We start from the raw sequence: 22019 nt of genomic DNA on the forward strand, positions 1-22019 counted from the left end.
AAAAAGTTTTCAACCATACTGTAAATCGTACAAAACAGTTGCAAAATGAGCAAAAATATACCATAAGATACAAAAAAAATAATAAAAACTATACCAATGTCGTAGAATGCCAAAATCAAACGAAAAAAAGACGAAATTGTAAAGAAATGAACTTGAAGACTAGATTATTCGCCAAACCATATTCTGTGCCATTTGCTCAACCCTCATGACCACGTAGATTTCATAATGAAAATTATTATTATTTTTTTTGTCAAACCTTTTTTTTATTCGCACGCGCGCATCAGTTTTGGGGCTCCCGGAGGATGTCATCCATATAATCAAATCAACATGGCCTAATTGTCATGCAGTACGTTACACTCTGTGGTAACGTCCCATTTATATACATGCCACCACTGGCGGGGACTGGCTTCAATGGGATTTGTCCTGTACCGGGGGGACCACTTCAGAACTGACATGTCAGGGCTTACTAACGCTCAGATTGTGAAAGTCAGTTAGCTAGTAGGGCTAGCCTCCGTTTTTTTTTTATAGAACTGGGGTCTTCGGCTGTTTTCTGATTAGCCCAGTTCTAAACGGGGGTAGTTCAACCAGGCCGGCTATGTTGTCTATCCGAGGGACGTCCTATCCGAGGGACGTCCCTAGCCGAAGCTAGGTACTCATTTTCACCTGAGTGAAGTGAGGAAAGTCGTGTAAAGTACCTTTACCAAGGGTACAACGTCGCGGCGCATGTTCGGACTTGTTCGGGTACGACCCGGAATCGAACCCGGGTCTCCCCGTTTCATAGTCCAGTGATGTACCACTACACCACACGACGCCACTAAATAAACTTCCGATAATGTTACCACCTATCGGAATGAATGTGTCACAAGTCTAAGTTTGAATCAACTTATTGATGAGAAGAAGGTTTTAAACATATAGAGAAGTTCCCCTTTCCACTATACTGTAATCACTGGGCGACATCATATATATATATACTAAAATTGGCTATTTATGACCTTTTCATAATTGGAAAATAATGCAAGATATAAAAGTACAGTGGTAAAACAAAGCGTAAAAATTGTTCTTTATTCATGGAATTCTTTGAAAAATCTGTCAGCTAACTCTTCGGTCAATGTTCTCAGCGCCTACTATAAAGGGAATGGAGACCACGTCACTTGTATGAATGGTTTGACGGATTACCAGTCCCGGGACCCCTACGGTTGGAGAAAAGAGTGGTCCCCCCGGTACGGTACCCTTTTTGAAAGCAGTCGGCACCATGGCGCACCGAGGACGGGTACCTCTCCTTCTCCTCTCCGCTCTCTGCGTCCAGTTCCCCCGGAGTATCTGTTTTAACCTGGACACGGACGATCCTGTGGTCAAGAAAGGGCCGGAGGGCAGTCACTTCGGCTATTCCGTGGCGCAACACCAAATCATGCACCATGGCATAGCGGTGGTCAGGGAAAATGTGTAAGTAGACTCTCCGTTCACTTTCTCTATGTTTGTGTGGTCACTTCATTGATATTATAATCTCTGTCACTCTCTACCATTTGTCCATTTCTAATTTCAGAAATAGATTGTCAAATTGTGGATTTTAAGCTCTTTTTTTTGAGAGTATTTTTTAGTATAAACGGTTATTCTTTTACCCAAGCGACAGTTGTGTGAATAATTGGTTGTGTAACGCCCCAGTGACCACATGGCCGTGCTTCTTTTGAATTTCCTTTTCCATCACGTGTTTCCCTGTCGGGTTGAAATCTGAGAATCTTTTCAGGTCCACGAATAGTCCTTGGAAGCAAAACTACGTTTTAAATTGCTGTAGTAACGTTGCTAAGCGTTACGCGGAGGTATGTTTTTTTCAAGGCTAATGTTCTCTAATCTGAGCCCGGGCCACTAATGCGTGTTTAGTACGACGATTTTTCGCTGCAGTGCGTGTACACAGTGCACGTTACTTAATCCCATTACACGACTTGTTTAACGCCTATTGGAGTCCCTACAAGTAGTGCTTTATCGCAAAGACATGGGGCCTGAAACATATATTTAGAAGTAAGGCCATACCGCCTTAATTTTATGGATGACATGCTCTGAAGACCCCCAAACTAGTGCGCGCGGGCGAATAAAAAAAATTCCGGTCAAAAATAAAAATGCTACTAAACAGGAATACAAAGCTGCTGTTGTGAATTTGAGACAGAACACAGCGACGTATACGACAAGCCGGCACATGCTGGCTTTTTGTGGAATTTATGCATCGGCACTGTACGTATGTACTGAGTTTTTGAGTCGTGGAGCTTTGGTAGCCTGGGTGCCATCCTCCAGAGTTACCACGGGCTCCGTATTGTCGCTAACTATCATGGAGTACCCAAGCCTAGAGCCAGGCCAGACGTGATTTTATTTATTTTTTTTTTTAGAACAGGCGAAAATCAATGCGCGCGCGGATGTCATCCATAAAATTAAGTCGGTGTGGCCTAAACCGTACGGCATACTTACGAAATGCTTGTGAACATCCACTATACTCAAGAAGAACGCATCCATTTGAGGATGTGGTTCAGAAGATTACAGATCTGTCATGTGCGTTCTGCTTATTTACCATCAAAGACTTGCGACCGGAAGACAGTGGATACATCTTAAGGATGTCCCAGATAACAGGTGTCTCGACCGTCACAGGTAGAGTCACTTCACTTCAAAGTACCTCTGAGAATCCTAAAATCCGGTCTACCTTCACTTTGTGTGACTTCAAAAAACACCTACGGAACTGCGCGCCTTCGCAAGTGCGCCAGGTATTTAGTAACCTATACTTTGTCAACAAAAGGTCGCTCACCCATGTGAAAGATTCCTCGCAAAATACAGTCTCTGTTTTAAATCTTTTCAAATGTTTGCGGATACAGAAAAAGCTGTTTAATACCCAAATTTCGAAAACATGTTAGGAATGGTAGTTAAACTGTTTGTTGCCTTCACGCAACCCTCTCCAAAAAAAGTTCGTTTGAAAAACTTTAAAAAAATAATTATGGATGCGTACATAACTTTTGACAATTGTTGTTTTGTGTGGAACATTTGTACTGTTTTTTTTGGTCAGATGCCAGAAAAATGGTAGGGTTGCCATTGAGTCTAAAGTTTTCTACAATTTCAGCAAGAACGTAGCCAAAAATAGCTAAAATCACTGTTATCTTCGAGTCTGTCACAATTTAGTAAATTACGTGGCCTACATGTTACAGTGTGGGTGGCGATATAGCTCGGCTACGATATCCCTCGCCCGTGGGCAAGGATTTCTGGCAAAATCAGGCAGCATTTCTTCTTGCAACAGTATCACTATTATTACCCATATTCAACAGAAAGGAAAGCAGCATTCTGTAGCATACTTCGTTTGGGTTACAGACACCCATTTCCCAAAGTAGGCGTCGTTGTCGGGCACCTTAAAAACGGACTGACAAAAGAAGATAGAAAAGAACAGTCGGTCTCCGTCTAACATTTCTATCACGTCTGCCGAGAACACAAAACGTCTACTGTTCGCTTTTCTAATGAAGTTTTGGTTCCCTCCAAGCGAATCGGTCGTGCGGCGGAGGAAGTCTTTTCTTCTCCTGGCCCACGCAGGAAGACCTTAGGCCTTGTTGGTTTGATTGTATGGTTGACATCCACTGGGAACCCCAAAACTGACGCGAGCGGGCTAATAATGAAAAAAAGTTTGGCAAAAAAAGCTTCCTTCATTATGAAATCTACACGGTCATGACAAAAAATGACAAAAACCACAGAGTATAGACTCTTCATTTTCATTTCTTTTACATTTCCTCTTTTCCCTTGGAATTAATTTTGGTATTAAAATCTACAATATTAATATCGTTTCACTTTTTTTTTGCAATTTACGGCACATATTTGATCATTTTGCCGCTGCTTTGTACGATTTACAGTATGGTTGAAAACGTCGAAAACTTTGTTTTGCAAACGGACGAAAATTCATGCGCGCGTAGATGTCATCCATATCATCCAATCAACATGGCCTTACCACCTAGTACGGAAAAACAAGGCAGGCACCGCTTGACATTTCAAATAAAGTCTTCGTCTCGGTGAAAATGCGTGCCCCGGTGACCCCTCCCTGCATGTAAGGCCACACCAAGTAAATTTTATGGATGACGTCCTTTGGAGACCCTAAATCTAATGCGAGAGGGCGAAAAAAAAACAACAAGAAGGGCCCTAAAAAACAAGATGCCTAGATTAGAAATATACTAAGAGACGACAAATGTTAGGACACAAATTGAATGAGGTGACACAGTGTAACAAGCAAGAAGTCTTTTATTCATCATCAAAACAGCAATAAATCAGGTGGAACAGCAGTTGTCTTCCTGTCCTGTTTCTTTCATCACATTTTTGCAGGCCTGCAGAAACAAAGCATAAAATTGCGGCACTGTCGTCACTCTTTGGTCATAGTTACAGGAAGCAGAATTTCTTGTTGTTTTTTTCTAGGAACAGGCCAAAATCAATGCGCGCGCGGACGTCATCCATAAAATTTACTTGGTGTGGCCTAATGCCTGGGTAAGGCGGGTAATTATGGACCGGGCAGCTGAGGGGGAACTAGTTGCGGACTGCAGAGGAAAACGCGCCAAAACAAAGGCGACCTTCAACTGACCTTGGATCAGAAGACTATGACTCCCATACCTAGACTATGGAGATAGTCTGTAACCATTTAAGATCTCGGACCGGAGTTTCCTTCCGTATTTCGAGCAATTTGACACCCTCAGCCCGACGGGCTGTCATTTCTGTACTAAACGCGGGTCGGAATTTTTCACTCTTTTGGTGGAAAGGGGTGCCGTGCCGCTTATTAATACACTTGATTGATATGTTCTGCACCCAGTTTATTTAGGGGTAAATAAGGCACATCAAAGTACATTTTTAAATAAGAGGTAATTTTTTCATCATTTTTAACCATGGCTGCATGGAAAAAACGAATTTTCCCAGGGTAACGGCTTAGTACTCGAAGAAGCTCAGAACCTAATGTTTCCAAAATTTGAATTTAATTAAAATCGATGCTATAAGTTTATCGCTATCTTCGATGGCCCGAACAGACCCACAACGCATATAGAACGTACCATCCCGGCGGTCAGGCGAAAAGGCCATATAACCATCTGCGCGGACTAATATCAGGAAGTCTTCGCTGGACCACCAACATTACGCCACCTGTAAAGGCTACAACTAACAGGCTTTTCAGAAAATACAACGATATGTACACAGATATTACGATTTCAGGGATATCGTGGCCAAAACATACCATTCAAAGTCACTTTTCCGGCGATTTACTGCGCACTTACTTAGACTCTGGTCAGATTTAAACTCCGACCCGGAACCTTAAGTGACAAAAATGAGGAAGAACCGAGGATCACTGAAAATAAAGGTTCTAACAGTGCGCTTCAAATTGAATATCATGTTACGTACTCACACATCATTTCATTAAAATTCACCTCAAAAGTGTGTAACGTTATGATATTTAGTTACTAGTATCTGAATATTGTAACAAGTAGGGCTCCTTGTCACTTTGTAACAAAAAGTTACTCCATCATTAAAGCTGACACATGGAAAGAAACAAAGAAAAAGAAAACAATACACAAATGACATGTCCTGTAAAATACATGATTGATCTGACCCAACATATCTTTTGTTACAACCAGCAACTAATTGGTCTTTTGAGACCTTTCCATCTAGCGAACATCAGGAATGTCAATTTACCATAATTGATGGGAAGCAAGTATGATTTGCTTTCAATAAACAGTTTGTGTTTTGTTCACAATGCGATCTTGCTTTGTGTGATGGACCTAATCCCCTAAACCACACCTGTGTGCCCGGAGGCATTTGTCTTTGTTTAGGCCACACCGACTTAATTTTATGGATGACATCCTCTGAAGACCCCCAAACTAGTGCGTGCGGGCGAAAAAAAAAAGAGAAAAATCCGGCCAAAAATAAAAATGCTACTAAACCACAGGAATACAAAGCTGGTATTGTGAATTTGGCGCATTACATGGCGACGTATACGACAGGCCGACACATGCTGGATTTTTGCGGATTTATAAATCGACACTGTACGTACGTACTGAGTTCTTGAGTGGTGGAGCTTCGGTAGCCTGAGTGCCAACAACCAGAGTTACAATCGGCTTCGTATTGTCGCTAACTACCATGGACTACCAAGGCCTAGAGCCGTGACGTTATCTTTTTTTTTTTTTGAGAACAGGCGAAAATCAATGCGCGCGGATGTCATCCATAAAATTAAATCGGTGTGGCCTTAGATGTATCTACTTGTGCGTGGAAGAGAGGGTTTACATTGTAGTTGTATATAGATATACACAGTAGAGCATTGGAGAATATACTGTAGAAGGTTACTACGAGAAACTCGACATCTATGGACTCATACTTTGTCTCAACTCAAGTCAGTTTGTTGTAAGGCCATGTTGATTTGATTATATGGATGACGTCCTCCGGGAACCCCAAAATTGATGCGCGCGTGCGAATAAAAAAAAAAGTTTTGCAAAAAAAAAAGTTGTTTTCATTATGAAATCTACGTGGTCATGAGGGTTGAACAAATGGGACAGAATATGGTTTGGCAAAAAATCTAGTCTTCAAGTTCATTTCTTTACAATTTCGTCTTTTTTCGTTTGATTTTGGCATTCTACGACATTGGTATGGTTTTTTTGTAACTTACGGTATATTTTTGCTCATTTTGCAACTGTTTTGTACGATTTACAGTATGGTTGAAAACTTTTTTTTTTGAAACGGGCGAAAATTCATGCGCGCGCGGATGCCATCCATATAATCAAATCAACATGGCCTAATATGGAAGCAAATATCTCATAAAAAGATCTCTCCAACAGATAACACGTGTATTTTTTCCGCAATCATTAGTTCTCTTTGTCGTCCTTGTTTTGCGTTTGGTGTTCCAGTACGTCAACACACTGCTGCTTTCTTTGGAACTGTACGGTCTTTATTTGAAATAGAAAGGAAAAAGAAGATGAGATGATGAGATAAGATATCTTAGGCCACACTGATTTAATTTTATGGATGACATCCGCGCGCGCATTGATTTTCGCCTGTCGCCCTAAAAAAAAAAAGATCACCTCCACCGAGGCTCTGGCCTGGCTCGCGCTCTAGGCCTGGGTAGTCCATGGTAGTCAGCGACAATACGGAGCCGAGCACCCAGGCTATCGAATTCGAAGCTCCACGACTCAAGAACTCAGTACATAAGTACAGTACCGATTCATAAATGCCGAAAAAAGCCAGTTAGTGTCGGCTTGTCGTATACGTCGCTAAGTACTGTCGCGAATTCATAATACCAGCTTTGTATTCCTGTGGTTTAGTAGCATTTTTATTTTTGGCCGGAATTTTTTTTTATTCGCCCGCGCGCACTAGATTGGGGGTCTTCAGGGGATGCCATCCATAAAATTAAATCGGTGTGGCCTTATATATAGAAAGTGGATCTGTGTTTTACCGGCTGACATAGCCCACCCACGCGTGGTTTAAATGCAGTGAACCAAAGTACCGCAGTGTCACATGAAGTGACTTCAGTGTTTGGAAATGCGTACATATTTTGGAATGCACAATGTCCTTTTTACTTCATTTCACTTTATGGTTTATAGTGGTTTCAAGAAGTTTTTTTTTTGATAAAAAAAAGGTAACGTAAAAGTGACACCTGTTTTGTTTGAACAAATGTTTATAAATGGTGTAGTCTCACTGTACCTGGTGCGTTCTGTCATGAGATTTTATTTTAATCTTCGAGGACAGATCGGAATTATCCTTATGGTGGTCCAACTTACTTGTGCCGGGACTGGCAAAACTAAAGAATTTTTTTTAATCATTATTCCATCATGTAATCACCAGACGTGGTGACGGCACACTCAAGTTTTTTCAACTAATCTTAATGCCGCCACCAACACATGGGACAAATACATGACAGGACAATACTCATTTACACCTGAGCTAAGTGAGGAAAGTCGTGTAAAGAGCCTTTCCCAAGGGCACAAGATCGGTGGCATGTCAGGACTCGAACCCGGGACTCTTAGTTCCGAGTCGCGCACACTGCCGCTACGCCACACGACCCCACAACAAAATAAAGAAATTTTGACCCCTGGCTAGTGTCAAATTCTCGGAATGGGGTGGCGGATACTATTTCTTGTCTATTTTAGAATATTTGCGTGTTCATTGAGCACATAGAATATTTACTTGTTCATTGCGCACAACCTATAATGGTACGTACGTAGCAACAAATCCTGTGCAATGAAACCTTCTCACATCCGTCTGCACTCCCTATCCTTGTGGTAGCAGAACACAGTTTTCGCCCTATGGGGATTTCTCTAGTTAAGGACCCCAAGATGACTCACTTCGACGCGGTAAAAATTATAGCAGGGTGCACTTCACAAATACGAAAATCGAATATGTTTGAGAAGAAGGTACAAACTACAAAATATCTAGAAACCAAAAAATCCTGTCGGCGTATCTGCTCGTAACGTACACTTTGAAATGGCCTCCTACGGAAGTGACCTGAACTGCAGCCGACTCACCCGGAAAGCCAGTTGCGCAATACGGCGCATTTATACAAGAACTGCAAAACCTTTACAATTCAAATCATACAGTCTCAAACCCGATACATTTCTACACCACACAGCACAATTTACATTTGGCTGACGCTCTTATCAGGCTTTCTACCCAGCCTTCAAGAATATTCGCTGCACTACTTTCTATACCCGCGTCATAGACCCCCCGGGGGTCGCCCATTAATACTGTGTTCTGCTACCTTGATCTTGCCATGGTGCCCACGGCGCCATTTATAGTGTTGCCTAGCAACGCAGACGAGAAGTTCAAGCGCGTAAATAATGGATTCTCCAAGCAGCTTTCAGAAAGCCGTGTTTACCGTGGAGGTTTGCCAATTAAGCCTCGGTCACAACTCGCCGTGCGTGCTTTTTGTCCGTACGTTTTTGTCGTGGCTACGTCTGCTACGTTTTTTCTGCAAACGTAGGGTGGCCGGCCGAGGGAGTACGTCACTCGCACGGTTGCGCAAGGTGTACGTACGTGGTCTGCACGACACGCCTGGCCGTCAGCGGTTGCGTGCATCGTACGTTGCGCAAGTGGTAAGTGAGTTGTACGTGCTTACAACGCACGATCTCTGTGCGATTGCTACGTTGCCGCGTACAGGCCGTACCTACACGTGCGGCGTACGCACGGTTTCCTTACTCACTCGCACGTTGTAAGTGCGTGCACCTCCTGTTAACTTCATCATCACTAGCCGCCCTGGTGTCTTCCGCGGCCCGTTTCTTTGGGTCTTGTCTGCTAGTCTTCTTCTGAGCCTTCCTGGGCATCTTGGAGACGAGTTGGCAGTCGCCGGTCAAGTCGTCTTTATATACTGTAGAAATCAGGTGCGTTGCACGTGCGTTGCACGTGCGGAGCACCTGGTATGGTGCACGTGTGTTCTGCGTGGTCATTGAGCAGATCAACTGGGAAGTGAGGAGTAAGCACGGATGACGCAAGCACCGTGCGTGGCACGCACATGCTTCGTGCGCTGTCCGTACAGCAATTGCACGTGAGAATAGTGAAGTTAGACTCACGGAGTCCGTACGTTGCACGCTCATAGGCTGTACGGGGCACGCGCGTCGCACGTACTCGCACGCACGGGTGGTAAATCCGCAGACCGCACGTAGAAAAAGTATTACATGCACTTAAAGTTCTACGGCGTGTCTGCGTGCTGCCAAATCCGTAGGATTCCGTACGGAGGTGGTACTCACCACGCACGGATGCCGTGCGATTGCCCACGTTTTTGCACGTAGACAGCACGCAGAAGCACGTACGGCGAGTTGTGACCGTCGCTTTATGCGGAGCAAACTAACTGTGGCAGTATTGAAGAGAGAAAAAACGCCCAGTCATCAATCTTAATGTAATTGGAGTTAAGGCCTTGAGTAAATAATCAAGTTACGTCGACGAAGGCTAGAGATTTAGGTAAGGCCACACCAAGTAAATTTTATGGATGACGTCCTTTGGAGACCCTAAATCTAATGCGAGAGGGCGAAAAAAAAACAAGAAGGGCCCTAAAAAACAAGATGCCTAGATTAGAAATATTGCACTGCTGACAGGACCGTCCTGTCTGTTAATAGTTCCAAAAACGGCACTGTATTGGAGGATTTGACAGGATTTTTTTCAGTACAATTTTTTTGTTTTTGTTTTCATTTTTGTTTCCATTTTTTAACCAGGCACAGGCTTTCGGCGTTACGGGTTTCACATCAAACTGACGATTTGCGGCACTGTCGTGACTCTTTGGTCATAGTTACAGGAAGCGGAATTTCTTGTTTTTTTTTTCTAGGAACAGGCCAAAATCAATGCGCGCGCGGACGTCATCCATAAAATTTACTTGGTGTGGCCTAATGAGATACACAAGAAATTCTTCCTAAAAAAACTAGCAGAATCACTGCCGAAAAGTAGTGGATGTTACCTGAAACGTCTGACAGTTTTTAAAGCCTATCCAGTGGTTTGAGTAACAATGTCTTGTGTAAAAAAAAATCAAGTTTCAAGTGAAGAAAACACGCCTAGAAATAGCTGCGTTGTTAGAATAAATTTCTAGCACTCCCACACTTTTACAAAGAAGGTCGTTTCACTTTTTTTTTCAGTGGAACTATATATAGTGGTGTTGCATTCTGAACACGTATGCGTACCGTCTGCTACATAATTATTGAATCACAGGTCTAAAGCCCGGTTGGATGTTGTCAAAGGTCACCCACAGAACACCCACCTCTGTCGGTTGTTTATAACTGAGTCTTGTTCAGAACCAGTTAGCGAATCGGCCAGGAAGAGAGCCGTGTGATTAGGCCACACCGCCTTAATTCTATGGATGACATCCTTTGAACACCCCCAAACTAGTGCGCGCGGGCGAAAAAAAGAAAAATCCGTCCCAAAATAAAAAATACTACTAAACCGCAGGAATACAAAGCCGGTATTGTGAATTTGGCGCATTACATCGCGATGTATACGACAGGTATACAAATGGTATACATGCTGGCTTTTTGCGAAATTTATGAATGGACACTGTACTGAGTTCTTGAGTCGTGGAGCTTCGGTAGCCTGGGTGCCGTCCTCCAGAGTTACCACCGGCGTCGTTGTCGCATGGACTACCCAAGCCTAAAGCCAGGCCAGAGACTCGGAAGACGTGATCTTTTTTTTTTTTTTAGATCAGGCGAAAATCAATGCGTGCGCGGATGTCATCCATAAAATTAAATCGGTGTGGCCTTAGAAGTGAAGGATAGTTCTTTTACATATCCAAATTTTTGGTGTCTCTCAGACACTTTCCTCAGAGCTTCTGACAAGAGTTCTGTTTCTTGCCACTATATGTAGCCGGTGTAGGTGGCGCTTTTGCGCCGAGAACACTCTTGTATCCTATACAAGAGTGTATACCGACCTGATGAAACTATTTTAGGTAGAAGTGAAGGAGTTTGTTATACTGTTACACACAACAAACGTTCAATGTTAAAAGCGAAGTAGACACACATAGAGGTTCATTCACACTCAGCAGAGCATACAAATTTTCAGAATTGTCGTCATAGAGCGGCTGTCAACACTGTCTTTTCCTCGACAATTTTTAACCACAGTCTAATGTTAAAAAGGAAGTTCATGTTTAGTAGGTCGACATATTACTATGATCAGTTTATACTTTGTTACCTCCATGAAAAATGGAGGTATTGTTTTTGGCGTGTCTGTCTGTATGTCTGTGTGTGTCTGTCTGTGTGTCTGTGTGTCTGTGTGTGTGTGTGTGTGTGTGTGTGTGTGTGTCTGTGTGTGTTTCCACAACTTTGTACTCAGCATAACTTTAGAACGCCTTTATGGATTGTGATGATATTTGGTATGATGGTAAGTCTTGGAAAGACAAAGGTCAAGGTCAAGTATGGGTCTCCTGGTGGATGACCTTGGTACTGCAGCAGAACTTCCGGTTTTTGTATCTTATGTTCTGAACAAGCTACGGTCTTGACTTTTTGGTGTCAGATAGCTTATCCTGTCAGGAATAAGTGGCGTAAGTTTGGACCCCCTAGCAGCTTGTTCTGGAACTGCAGGTTAGTTTCTGGTAAGAACTTTCAAAGCCAATAAGTCCAGATTGGAACAACGTATTTTCATCATTTTTGGTGTGTAGGTACCTGAGAGACAGTTGTACATGATTAAATGCAAATTATGCAAATGAAGACTTAATTTGCTTTCGTGAATTGATTCTCTTTTTTATCACATTTTTGTTGGTTACAGTTTAATTGTCGGAGCCCCTAAATCAGAGAACCCGTACCAACAGTGGGTGGCCCTGCCTGGTGCCGTGTACAAGTGTCGGATGACAACCAATGAGAGGGACTGTAGGATCGTACAGGTTGACACGGCAGGTAGGTTCACCAATCAGAGGGACTGTACTACTGCAGGATCCACCAATCAGAGGGACTGTAGGATCGTACAGGTGTTCAGATCGACATGTTATGTGGAATTTTCCAGTACCAGTATCAATATTGAAACTGGACGGTACCAGGGAATTCCTGAGGATAATAGAATATGTACCATGTGTGACCTGGATGAAGTAGAAAACGAAACACATTTTCTTTTTTACTGTCCCTTTTATGATGATCTTCGAGAAAATATGTTTCGTAAAATTTATACAAAATCACCTGATATCATATGGGAAAGAGATGAAAATAGAATTAAGTGGCTCTTTAACGAGGGTGTATCTGACCTAGCAACGTTCATTTATCGAGCGTGGGGAAAAAGAAGAAAATACCTGTATTCATAACACATCAACAGTTGTCACTTTTTGTTACTTCTGCACGTTTGTTTTCTCTTATTATGTTTGATTTACCTTATGTACTTGTATTTATTTTGAGATCTTGGTTCATTATGTACAGATTGATTTATTTGCATTTACGATCTGTTCTGAGTTCACTTATTTGTTTACCATTATTGTATATAGCCTACCTTTATTTATGTTCATATTCTGTTTGGATTCTGTTATCTGTACCTTTGATTCTCTTCTGTTTATGTATAATTTATTGAATCGGTGTCGTATAAGCCCACACGGGCTGGGCGCGGGATAGCGCACGACACGGAAATAAAGTCTCATTCATTCATTCATTCATTCATTCATTCATTCATTCATTCATTCATTCATTCATTCATTCATTCATTCATTCATTCATTCATTCATTCATTCATTCATTCATTCATTCATTCATTCATACACCAGGAAACCGGTACGAGTACCAACGTAATTGGCTTGTAGGATCAAATTTTCTCAAGAAAACATGGCTGTTATTAATAAATGGATAAGTACGGTTGCAAATGTTGTCTAACATTCATTCTTTTCTGTTTTATCTGCCTTTTTTGCAGACATCGCTGAAGACCGAAACAGAACGGGACAGTTCCTCGGTGCTACCGTCAGAAGTATGGGTCCAGGAGGAAAAGTCATGGTATGTATTTACTGTTCTTTGAAGAAACAAAAAAGCCTTGCTTTTTCTAGGACATACTGTGAATTCCTATACTCTTTCGCTAGGCATGTGCACCAAAATATCGTGACGTGTACACAAGAGGCGAAGTGAGGGTCTGGGAACGAGGGCGATGTTATCAGCTGAACCAGGAGCTCGTTCCCGATATCCACCACTCTAGTCAGGGGATCTGGAACCTGTGTGACGACCTGCCGGCCGGACATTCCCAGTACGGGTACTGTCACCTCGGGACTGCTCTGGAATTCTCACACGTAAGTCTCAACATGCAGACCCTTAGGACGTACTCTTATTACCTCCGGGGGAGGAGACATCCTTCCGCGGAATTGTTTTGTGAGAGATTTAGATTTTCATGTTCGCAGCTGTTTCTCGCGTTTGGGTGGACGGATTCTTTTGAGACTCGGTATATGGTTTGCTATTGGGCTGCAGATAATGCACGTTCTTTTGTTTTTATTGTATGTGTGTTTTCGGGCGTGAAAATGGTGCCTTTTGGTGGCCCCAGAACACCCCTTTGAGCGTGAAATTGGTCGCGACCGTTGACCTTTGGCGTGTATAAGGTATTTTCGGTCTCGTCCACGAAGGTGACCCCTCGCACAGAGGGGTGTCCGGTCTCCTTGTTTAAACCCCTAGTCCTGCGGGGGGAAACAATATATAAAAATATACAATAAAGAGCCCGGGTATAAAATTTCAGATTTTACTTGTCTTTAAGTCTAGAATGTACTATCTGTATCTGTATCTGTATCTGTATAGCCGGTATAACCGCCTTTCGGCGTAACACACCAGCTTCGCAGGCACGCGGCGCGGCGGCAGCTGGCTATATTACACCGATCGACTTGTTACACCTAACCCTTGAACTTCTAGCTCTAGACATTGTTTAAAGCTATCTATTGACAATGCCCCTACTGTACTTGGTGACAGTGAGTTCCACTCTGCGATAGTTCTAGGAAAGAATGAATTCTTGAACACCTCAATCCTTGGTTGATAACTCTGGTACTTGAATGCGTGGCTATTTCTTGTTCTCTTCTGGGCTGGTATTAGGTACTTAGTAGTTGGGACATCCACCAGTTTATTAGTCATTTTGTACATCATGCATAGTCTAGACATCTTTCTTCTGTCTTCCAGTGAGGTCCACTGTAGGTTTCTTTTCATTTCCGTGACACTAGCACCTCTTACATAGTTGTTCATACAGAATCTTGCAGCTTGATTCTGTACCCTTTCCAATTTGTCTTTGTCTTTCTTTGTATATGGATCCCATACTGTTGCAGCGTATTCTAGGGTCGGTCTTACAAGTGACGTGTATGCAAGTGATTTTACTCTAGTTGGACATGCCCACAGATTACGTTTAATCACTCCCAATGTCTGTTTCGCCTTAGTTGTGATATTATTAACATGTGCACCCCACTTCAGTCCGCTTGTCAGCGTGACGCCCAGATACGGATTGATTTTTGTGGTTGCTAAAAGTATAACATAAGATCCGTCAACAGAGCCCGTCACTTGACTACGAGAGATTTTTGTTTACATCAATTAGTGGTAAGCATATGTAAATTATTGATAGACACATGCAAATTAGTGTACCGCGTGCTGGGTATGTGGTCATGTAAATCGCTCGTATAGATCGCTTCATTTTGTGTAAATTTCGTCATATTTTACAACCTTTTGCTGTATACATGTGGGTAAGTTCAATGACAAAAGCGTTTGGTCGTCAGATGGAAGAATATGTCGAAATATTTTTATGCTATTTATTTTCTTTGGTGACGTCTCAGGGAGGAGCCTAATGGTACAGTATTGTGTGCAATTCGCAAGAATTCTAGGAATTGTACAGGCATTTTGTCCACAGGCATGCGGAATGTCCACAGGCATGTCTCTGACCCACATCTATGCCCACATTCCTGGAACCCTGAAGACCTGTCTGCCCCAGATGGCCCTACTTTCTGTGACCCCGGGGCTCGTTCACTATGCACTCATGAGAGGAGTGTACTGTATCTGTCTAGACTTAACAGGTACCAAGTCTTCCTCAAAATCATGAAATGATGGCAGTACCATGCAAACAATAACCCTAACAGAAACCACCGCTGCCTTAGCAATGTATGTTTTCATTGCCAGTCTTGTTTAACTTTTCTTTAGGACGGACAAGATGTCATGATAGCAGCACCCGGTGCCTTCCATTGGTCAGGTAAGTTTTGAGACTTCGAGACTTTATTTGGATATACGAAAGCATACGTGTTGATACGGTGTGGTAACGTTATATCTAGCGCCTGTCACTGCTATTATAAAATTCCTGTATATGTAACCGAGGTGGAATTCACCAGGTTCTTTGAGGATGCTGCACGGGAGACTAACTACAGGGCTAGCAAGAACACACACAGGACACAGGCATTGCCGTCACGCACGCACGGGAGACGATGGGCTGGGACAGTAGTCTTCTCTGTAACCTTCTCGCGAGCTGTCTCTGTCTCAGACTGTCTTCCCAACCCACAGAACTCCCAGCCTTTATTGTCAAACCACAGACTGGACACAGATTGAACAACAGGCAGTCGTCTGGCAAGGGTAACAATACAACATTTAACACCTATATGACATGTCCTTGATGTTCCTATCATCAAAGCCTCGAATTAGCATAACCAGATTATCACACTGGCCACAAAAACTTCAATACGGATGGCCTCTTACAATATACATAAAAAGTGTCATTTTCAACCCCTTACATATATTCAAAATCAATTATCATGAACTGGGCCCCGTGACGGCGGCCTATGCATATGTGACATTCAAAAGGATATAGAATAACAAAGCAAACCCATGTCTATTAACAAACGAAGATTGCTACTGGTAATCACACACAAAAGTTACAAGTCCGTAAATAATTTCATCAGGTTGGAAGATACTTAGGGTATAGAATTTTCTTCTTACACAACCATAGAGTTTCTCAGCCACGTTTGGGATTGCATTCTCGCCGCAAAAGCGCCACCTACATTGGCGTTAAATAGCGGCGAGTTGCAGAACTCCAGTCAGAAGCTCTGAGGAAGGTGTCTGATAGACATCGAAACGTAAGCAGGTGACTATCTTTGGTTGTGTAAGAAGAAAATTCTATACCCAAAAGTTACAAGTGTTTTTCACGTTTTGTGTACATAGGTACGATGTTTGTGACGAGTATGAGTGACCTGTCTCTGGACCTGACCGTCTACCAGTCTAGACGGGAGAGCTTCGACGAGTTTGGACTGGACACCAACAGTTTATTAGGTAAGTTCTCGTGAACTCTTTGCTTTGTTGTAGTGTGTAATCTGTCTGTTCATGAAGTTTGCTTCTACAGAAGTGAAGCGCACGCTTTTCAATGCATACTGTTCCTCTATGTATTGCGCCCAGTTGTGGACACGCTACACTCTGGGCGCTATTCGCAAACTCCGAACGGCTTATAACAACGCCTTTAGAATATTGTTTTCATATGGAAAATTCGAGAGCGCCAGTCGAATGTTTGTGACTGAGGTTGTCGATACCTCCGATGCTCGCAGACGTAAACTAACACACTCTTTCACCAATCGGCTCCTCAACAGTAATAACAGAATCATAAAACTCGCAATCCACTCAGACTTATCATCCACCAGTCACTACTGGGATCACTATATCGGCCTAGTCTACGTAAGGCCCTTCTCGTTTGTAGATGTACCGAACCCTACCGTTTTTACTATGTGTGCACCTTGTTATGGGTTCACCACACCACGAAGTGGTGGTGAACCCATATTGCTTTTTCTGACGTTTCTTCTCCTCCTTCTTCTTCTCCTGCCATTTTTTAAATGGATTCAGCTTCTTCATTTTAGGGCCAAAGGTCCTGAAATTTGGTACGGAGGTACAGTGGGCAAATACCCCCAGGCGTTTTTGAAATTATTGTGATACAGGCTTTTAGAATGGTTTTATTTGAGTTTTTTGGCTGTGTTATAGCAAATGTATTACTGTGTTAGTGTGCCTTGTTTACCACGTTTGGGCATGAGTCATCACAATGGAATGCAGGGCATCAACCAATAGGCATGCAGCTTTCCTCTATTCTTCTTGCTGATTGGCTGTTGGGATTTAACTTGATTAACACCTGCACAGAGCATTTCCACCTGCACAGAGCATTTCTTGCTGATTGGCTGTTGGGATTTAACTTGATTAACACCTGCACAGAGCATTTCCATACTGACAGTATGTCTGTATTCAAGTGTTTTGGTAGGTATTTCAAGCTTTCCTGCTCTAGCATTGGAATGCGGGGCATGGACGTTTTTTTATTTATTTTGAAAATCAACAGTTTGCATTATGCAATTAAAAATCCTAACCAATAAAGTAGGGAATAGCTATCCAACTGTTGTTTTAGTTGTATTTTACTTCATATTATAGTTATATCAATGTAAATCATTGTTTTCCCTTGTGTTTCTCATTCTTTCCCTGCCATGTCGTAAAATGTGGTGAACCCATCGCTGTATTTGCTCCAAAGCAAATATTGGCCTTTCTAGTTATTTTAATTGTTTGTCTACTATGGGCCAATTGCGCCTGAAATAAAGAATAAAGAAAAGAAAGCATGAATAATGTATAACCCCAAATCAATCAGATGACATCGGAGCTGTACTCAAGCGTCAACGCACAGTAATTTTATCGGCTTGAGAAATCAACTAGTAGGACCGCAAACTACACATTAGCCGTATTAGTTACTAACAGAAACATCCCTGCAACACATCTTAGGCTCGTCGTTATCGTCGGGATTTTTCCGCGCGGGAGAGTTGCAGTACGTTGCAGGAGCGCCCCGTGCGGGAGACATCGGTGCTGTAGCGTTCTTCACCAAGACGTACTTTGAGCTCGAGTTGCTGTTGGTCATGCACGGCTACCAGGTGGCCTCGGCCTTCGGGTTCGCCATCTGCGGACTTGATCTAAACGGAGACGGGTGAGTAACATTCTCTGTAGATGCATACGACAATGATTTATGTATTTGTCGAAAAGACCACACCAAGTAAATTTTATGGATGACGTCCACGCGCGCATTGATTTTGGCCTGTTCCTAGAAAAAAAAACAAGAAATTCCGCTGCCTGTAACTATGACCAAAGAGTCACGACAGTGCCGCAAATCGTTAGATTGACGTGAAACCCGTAACGCGAAAACAGGACAGGGCGACAACTGCTGTTCCATCTGATTTATTGCTGTTTTGATGATGAATAAAAGACTTCTTGCTTGTTACACTGTTGTCACCTCATTCAATTTGTGTCCTAACATTTGTCGTCTCTTAGTATATTTCTGATCTAGGCATCTTGTTTTTCAGGGCCCTTCTTGTTTTTTTTTCGCCCTCTCGCATTAGATTTAGGGTCTCCCAAGGACGTCATCCATAAAATTTACTTGGTGTGGCCTAATGCCTGTCATAAGAAATATAGCAAGAATCTCAAAATTAATCATTGACGAACACCCACCACCAATGAGAACATTGCCCTGCAACTGAAGCCGTTTTGTGTCTTTATCTGAAAGGTTAACAGATCTGGCTGTCAGTGCGCCGCAGTACACGGATGGCAACGCAGGGGGCGCTGTTTACGTGTATATCAACGGTGACAAGGTGAGGAATCAACACCAATGAAGTGACTAACTTTGAAATCGTTCAATTTACAAAGACGTAAGGAGAGTTATTATCACTTTGTTGATGATATCTCTACAGTATAGAACTCTTCTTACGTTAGATATGTTTTTGGCGACGTCTCAGGGAGGAGCCTAATGGTACAGTATTATATTGTGTGCAATTCGCAAGAATTCTAGGAATTGTACAGGCATTTTGTTCACAGGAATACGGAGTGTCTACAAGCATTTCTCTGACCCACATCTATGCCCACATTCCTGGAAACCTGAAGATCTGTCTGCCCCAGATGGCCCTACTTTCTGTGACCCGGGTTCGTTCACTATACACTCCGGGGAGTAGTGCATTGTATCTGTCTAGACTTAACAGGTACAAAGCCTTCCTCAAAATCATGAAATCATGGCAGTGCCATGCAAACAATAATCTTAACAGCAACCACCGTCGCCATGGCAATGTTTGTTTTTATTGCCAGTCTTGTTCTTCTTTTTTTCTTTTTCCTTTAGGGCATCAACGGAAGTGAACCGATCGTTCTAACAGGGACCAGTGATTCTATGTTTGGATATTCCATGGTTGACGCTGGGGATGTGAATATGGATGGATTCCACGGTAATATCTTAATTCACATAGTCCAATATTTTAAGTGATCAGAGTAACATCATTAACTTGAAAACGGACGTGTTTTATCTATTTATCAGGTCCTTTTCCATTTTCCCTGGGGCCGAACTCCATAAGGCCATGTTGATTTGATTATATGGATGACATCCTCCGGGAGTCCCAAAACTGATGCGCGCGTGCGAATAAAAAAAGTTTTGCAAAAAAAAAGTTCTTTTCATTATGAAATCTACGTGGTCACGAGGGTTGAGCAAATGGCACAGAATATGGTTTGGTTAATAATCTAGTGTTCAAGTTCATTTCTTTACAATTTCGTCTTTTTTCGTTTGAATTTGGCATTCTACGACATTGGTATAGTTTTTATTAATTTGTTTTGTAACTTATGGTATATTTTTGCTCATTTTGCAACTGTTTTGTACGATTTACAGTATGGTTGAAAACTTTTTTTTTTTGAAACGGCCGAAAATTCATGCGCGCGCGGATGTCATCCATATAATCAAATCAACATGGCCTAAGTGATAGCGATAGAGAATTGGGGGACAAATGGCTACATCATTGTGCTGAAGGTCAATGTTAATTGAATGTTAATTTTCCTGTTCTTGCAGATTTGGTGGTCGGTGCACCATATGAAGATAACGGTGCTGTGTACCTGTACCTGGGGAATCAACATCGCGGTCTCTCCACAACACCGTCACAGGTAGTGTACTCTACCTCATAGTCACGTGCAATGAAGTCATTCTTTTATGATAAACATTATACACATTCAAAGGTTTTGTGATATTAAAATAGACATTCAGTATGGTCATGTCTTTAACCAAGGCTATGTTGATTTGATTATGTGGATGACATCCGCGCTCGCATTAATTTTTGTCCGTTACGTTTTCGACCATACTGTAAATCGTACAGCTGCACCAAAATGAGCAAATTTATGCCGTAAATGGAAGAAAAAGGAAAACAATACTAATGTCGTAGAATTACAAAATAAATTCCAAAGGAAAAGAAGAAAACGTAAAGAAATGAGTCTTTTATTCACCAAACTATACTCTGTGTGTTTAGCCATTTGTTCAACCTTCATAACTACGTAGATTTTAGACAACGTTTTGTTTGCCAAACTTGTTTTATTCGTATTCGTAATTTTTGTATATACTGGGACCCGAATATGAGTTTTGCACGACGTGAGCTTACTCAACTGACGTCGGTTTGCACGCGTGCTAAGCCTAAGGCTCAAGTCGCCGATAGTTTGCACGCGTGCCGTTCCTCAGGCTGCGCTGAGTTCGCACGCGTGTACGTCCTCGCGCTGCGCTGACCTTGCACGCCCGTGGAATTCCTCACTACATACCGAGTAAACACGCATATTGTGGGCGCAAAAGTGGAGGACAGAACGCCGTAATGCCGGACCGAGCCTAACTAACTACCCTTGCGTGGGCCTTGACTAATTACCCAAAATATAGCTCCCGTTATGTTTTCGACCATACTGTAAATCGTAGTTTTGTGGTTCTCAGAAGATGTCATCCATATGATCAAATCAACATGGCCTAATGTCTGTTCTCAGAAAATCCTGGCCTCAGACCTCCTCATCCCCGGACTAAAGTCGTTTGGATTCTCCCTGTCCGGCGGCCTCGATCTGGACGAGAACGGGTTCCCGGATGTAGCCGTCGGTGCGTTTGAATCTGATCACGTGGTGTTGTTAAGGTAAATGGTTTGAATTTGCGTTTGCATTCTTGATTTAGTCGATCATTCAGCCTAAGTTTCTTTCAAATAAAATGAAAATTCCATTATTGATATTATTCCCTAATACTCAATAACTTATAATATATAAGCGAAGAATTAAATTTTTTAAAAGATGTAATTCTCTGCTCTTTCTCTTTTTTTGGATCTAAATGTGTGGCAAGTATAATGTCTATACAGTAAAAAGGAGCATAAACAACTGTTTTTAAAAATTTTCCCAACATTTCAGGTCCCGCACGGTACTAACTATAGAGGCAAAGATGTATGGACCCAACTATAGAATCGATCCCAAGACTAGAACATGTGATCTCAACGGCAAATCGTACACCTGGTAAGGTATCTTCATTAACCAAAACGTATATTCTTTCAAAATGCGACATTGTTATCTGTTCCAGTGAACCACGTGTAGGAGTATCACAGAGTCATCGACAACATTGAGTTGATGGCCAATTTTATGATGTATGCCACGTGAAAAGTCTAAATTATTCCTTCTCTGTTTCAGTTTTCAGATCAAATTTGGTTTCCGCTACTCCGCCAGTTCACCATTTGACAACGATGTTGGTATGTGAACTATTTCCTACTTTAGAAATGGAACATGCTGTCTTAACCCTACCTAGTCCGGGCTTTTTTTGACATGGGGGGACCGGGG

The 22019-nt window shown here is 42.3% G+C and overlaps 1 protein-coding gene across 1 annotated transcript in view; it reads left to right on the forward strand.

Moving 5' to 3' along the window:
- The window catches only part of LOC109465822 (integrin alpha-7-like), a 38776-nt gene that overhangs the window by 485 nt on the left and 16272 nt on the right, over positions 1-22019 (forward strand). Inside the window, exons 2-13 of the mRNA XM_019763263.1 lie at positions 12214-12341; positions 13333-13412; positions 13496-13699; positions 15570-15618; positions 16578-16685; positions 18159-18357; positions 18931-19015; positions 19534-19636; positions 20248-20339; positions 21195-21334; positions 21600-21701; positions 21873-21931. Of these exons, the coding sequence (XP_019618822.1) occupies positions 12214-12341; positions 13333-13412; positions 13496-13699; positions 15570-15618; positions 16578-16685; positions 18159-18357; positions 18931-19015; positions 19534-19636; positions 20248-20339; positions 21195-21334; positions 21600-21701; positions 21873-21931 (1349 nt within the window). The remainder of the gene's footprint in view (positions 1-12213; positions 12342-13332; positions 13413-13495; positions 13700-15569; positions 15619-16577; positions 16686-18158; positions 18358-18930; positions 19016-19533; positions 19637-20247; positions 20340-21194; positions 21335-21599; positions 21702-21872; positions 21932-22019) is intronic.

This window comes from Branchiostoma belcheri, unplaced genomic scaffold (assembly GCF_001625305.1).
Source record: "Branchiostoma belcheri isolate BF01 breed outbred unplaced genomic scaffold, Haploidv18h27 scaffold159, whole genome shotgun sequence".
Taxonomy (NCBI): domain Eukaryota; kingdom Metazoa; phylum Chordata; class Leptocardii; order Amphioxiformes; family Branchiostomatidae; genus Branchiostoma; species Branchiostoma belcheri.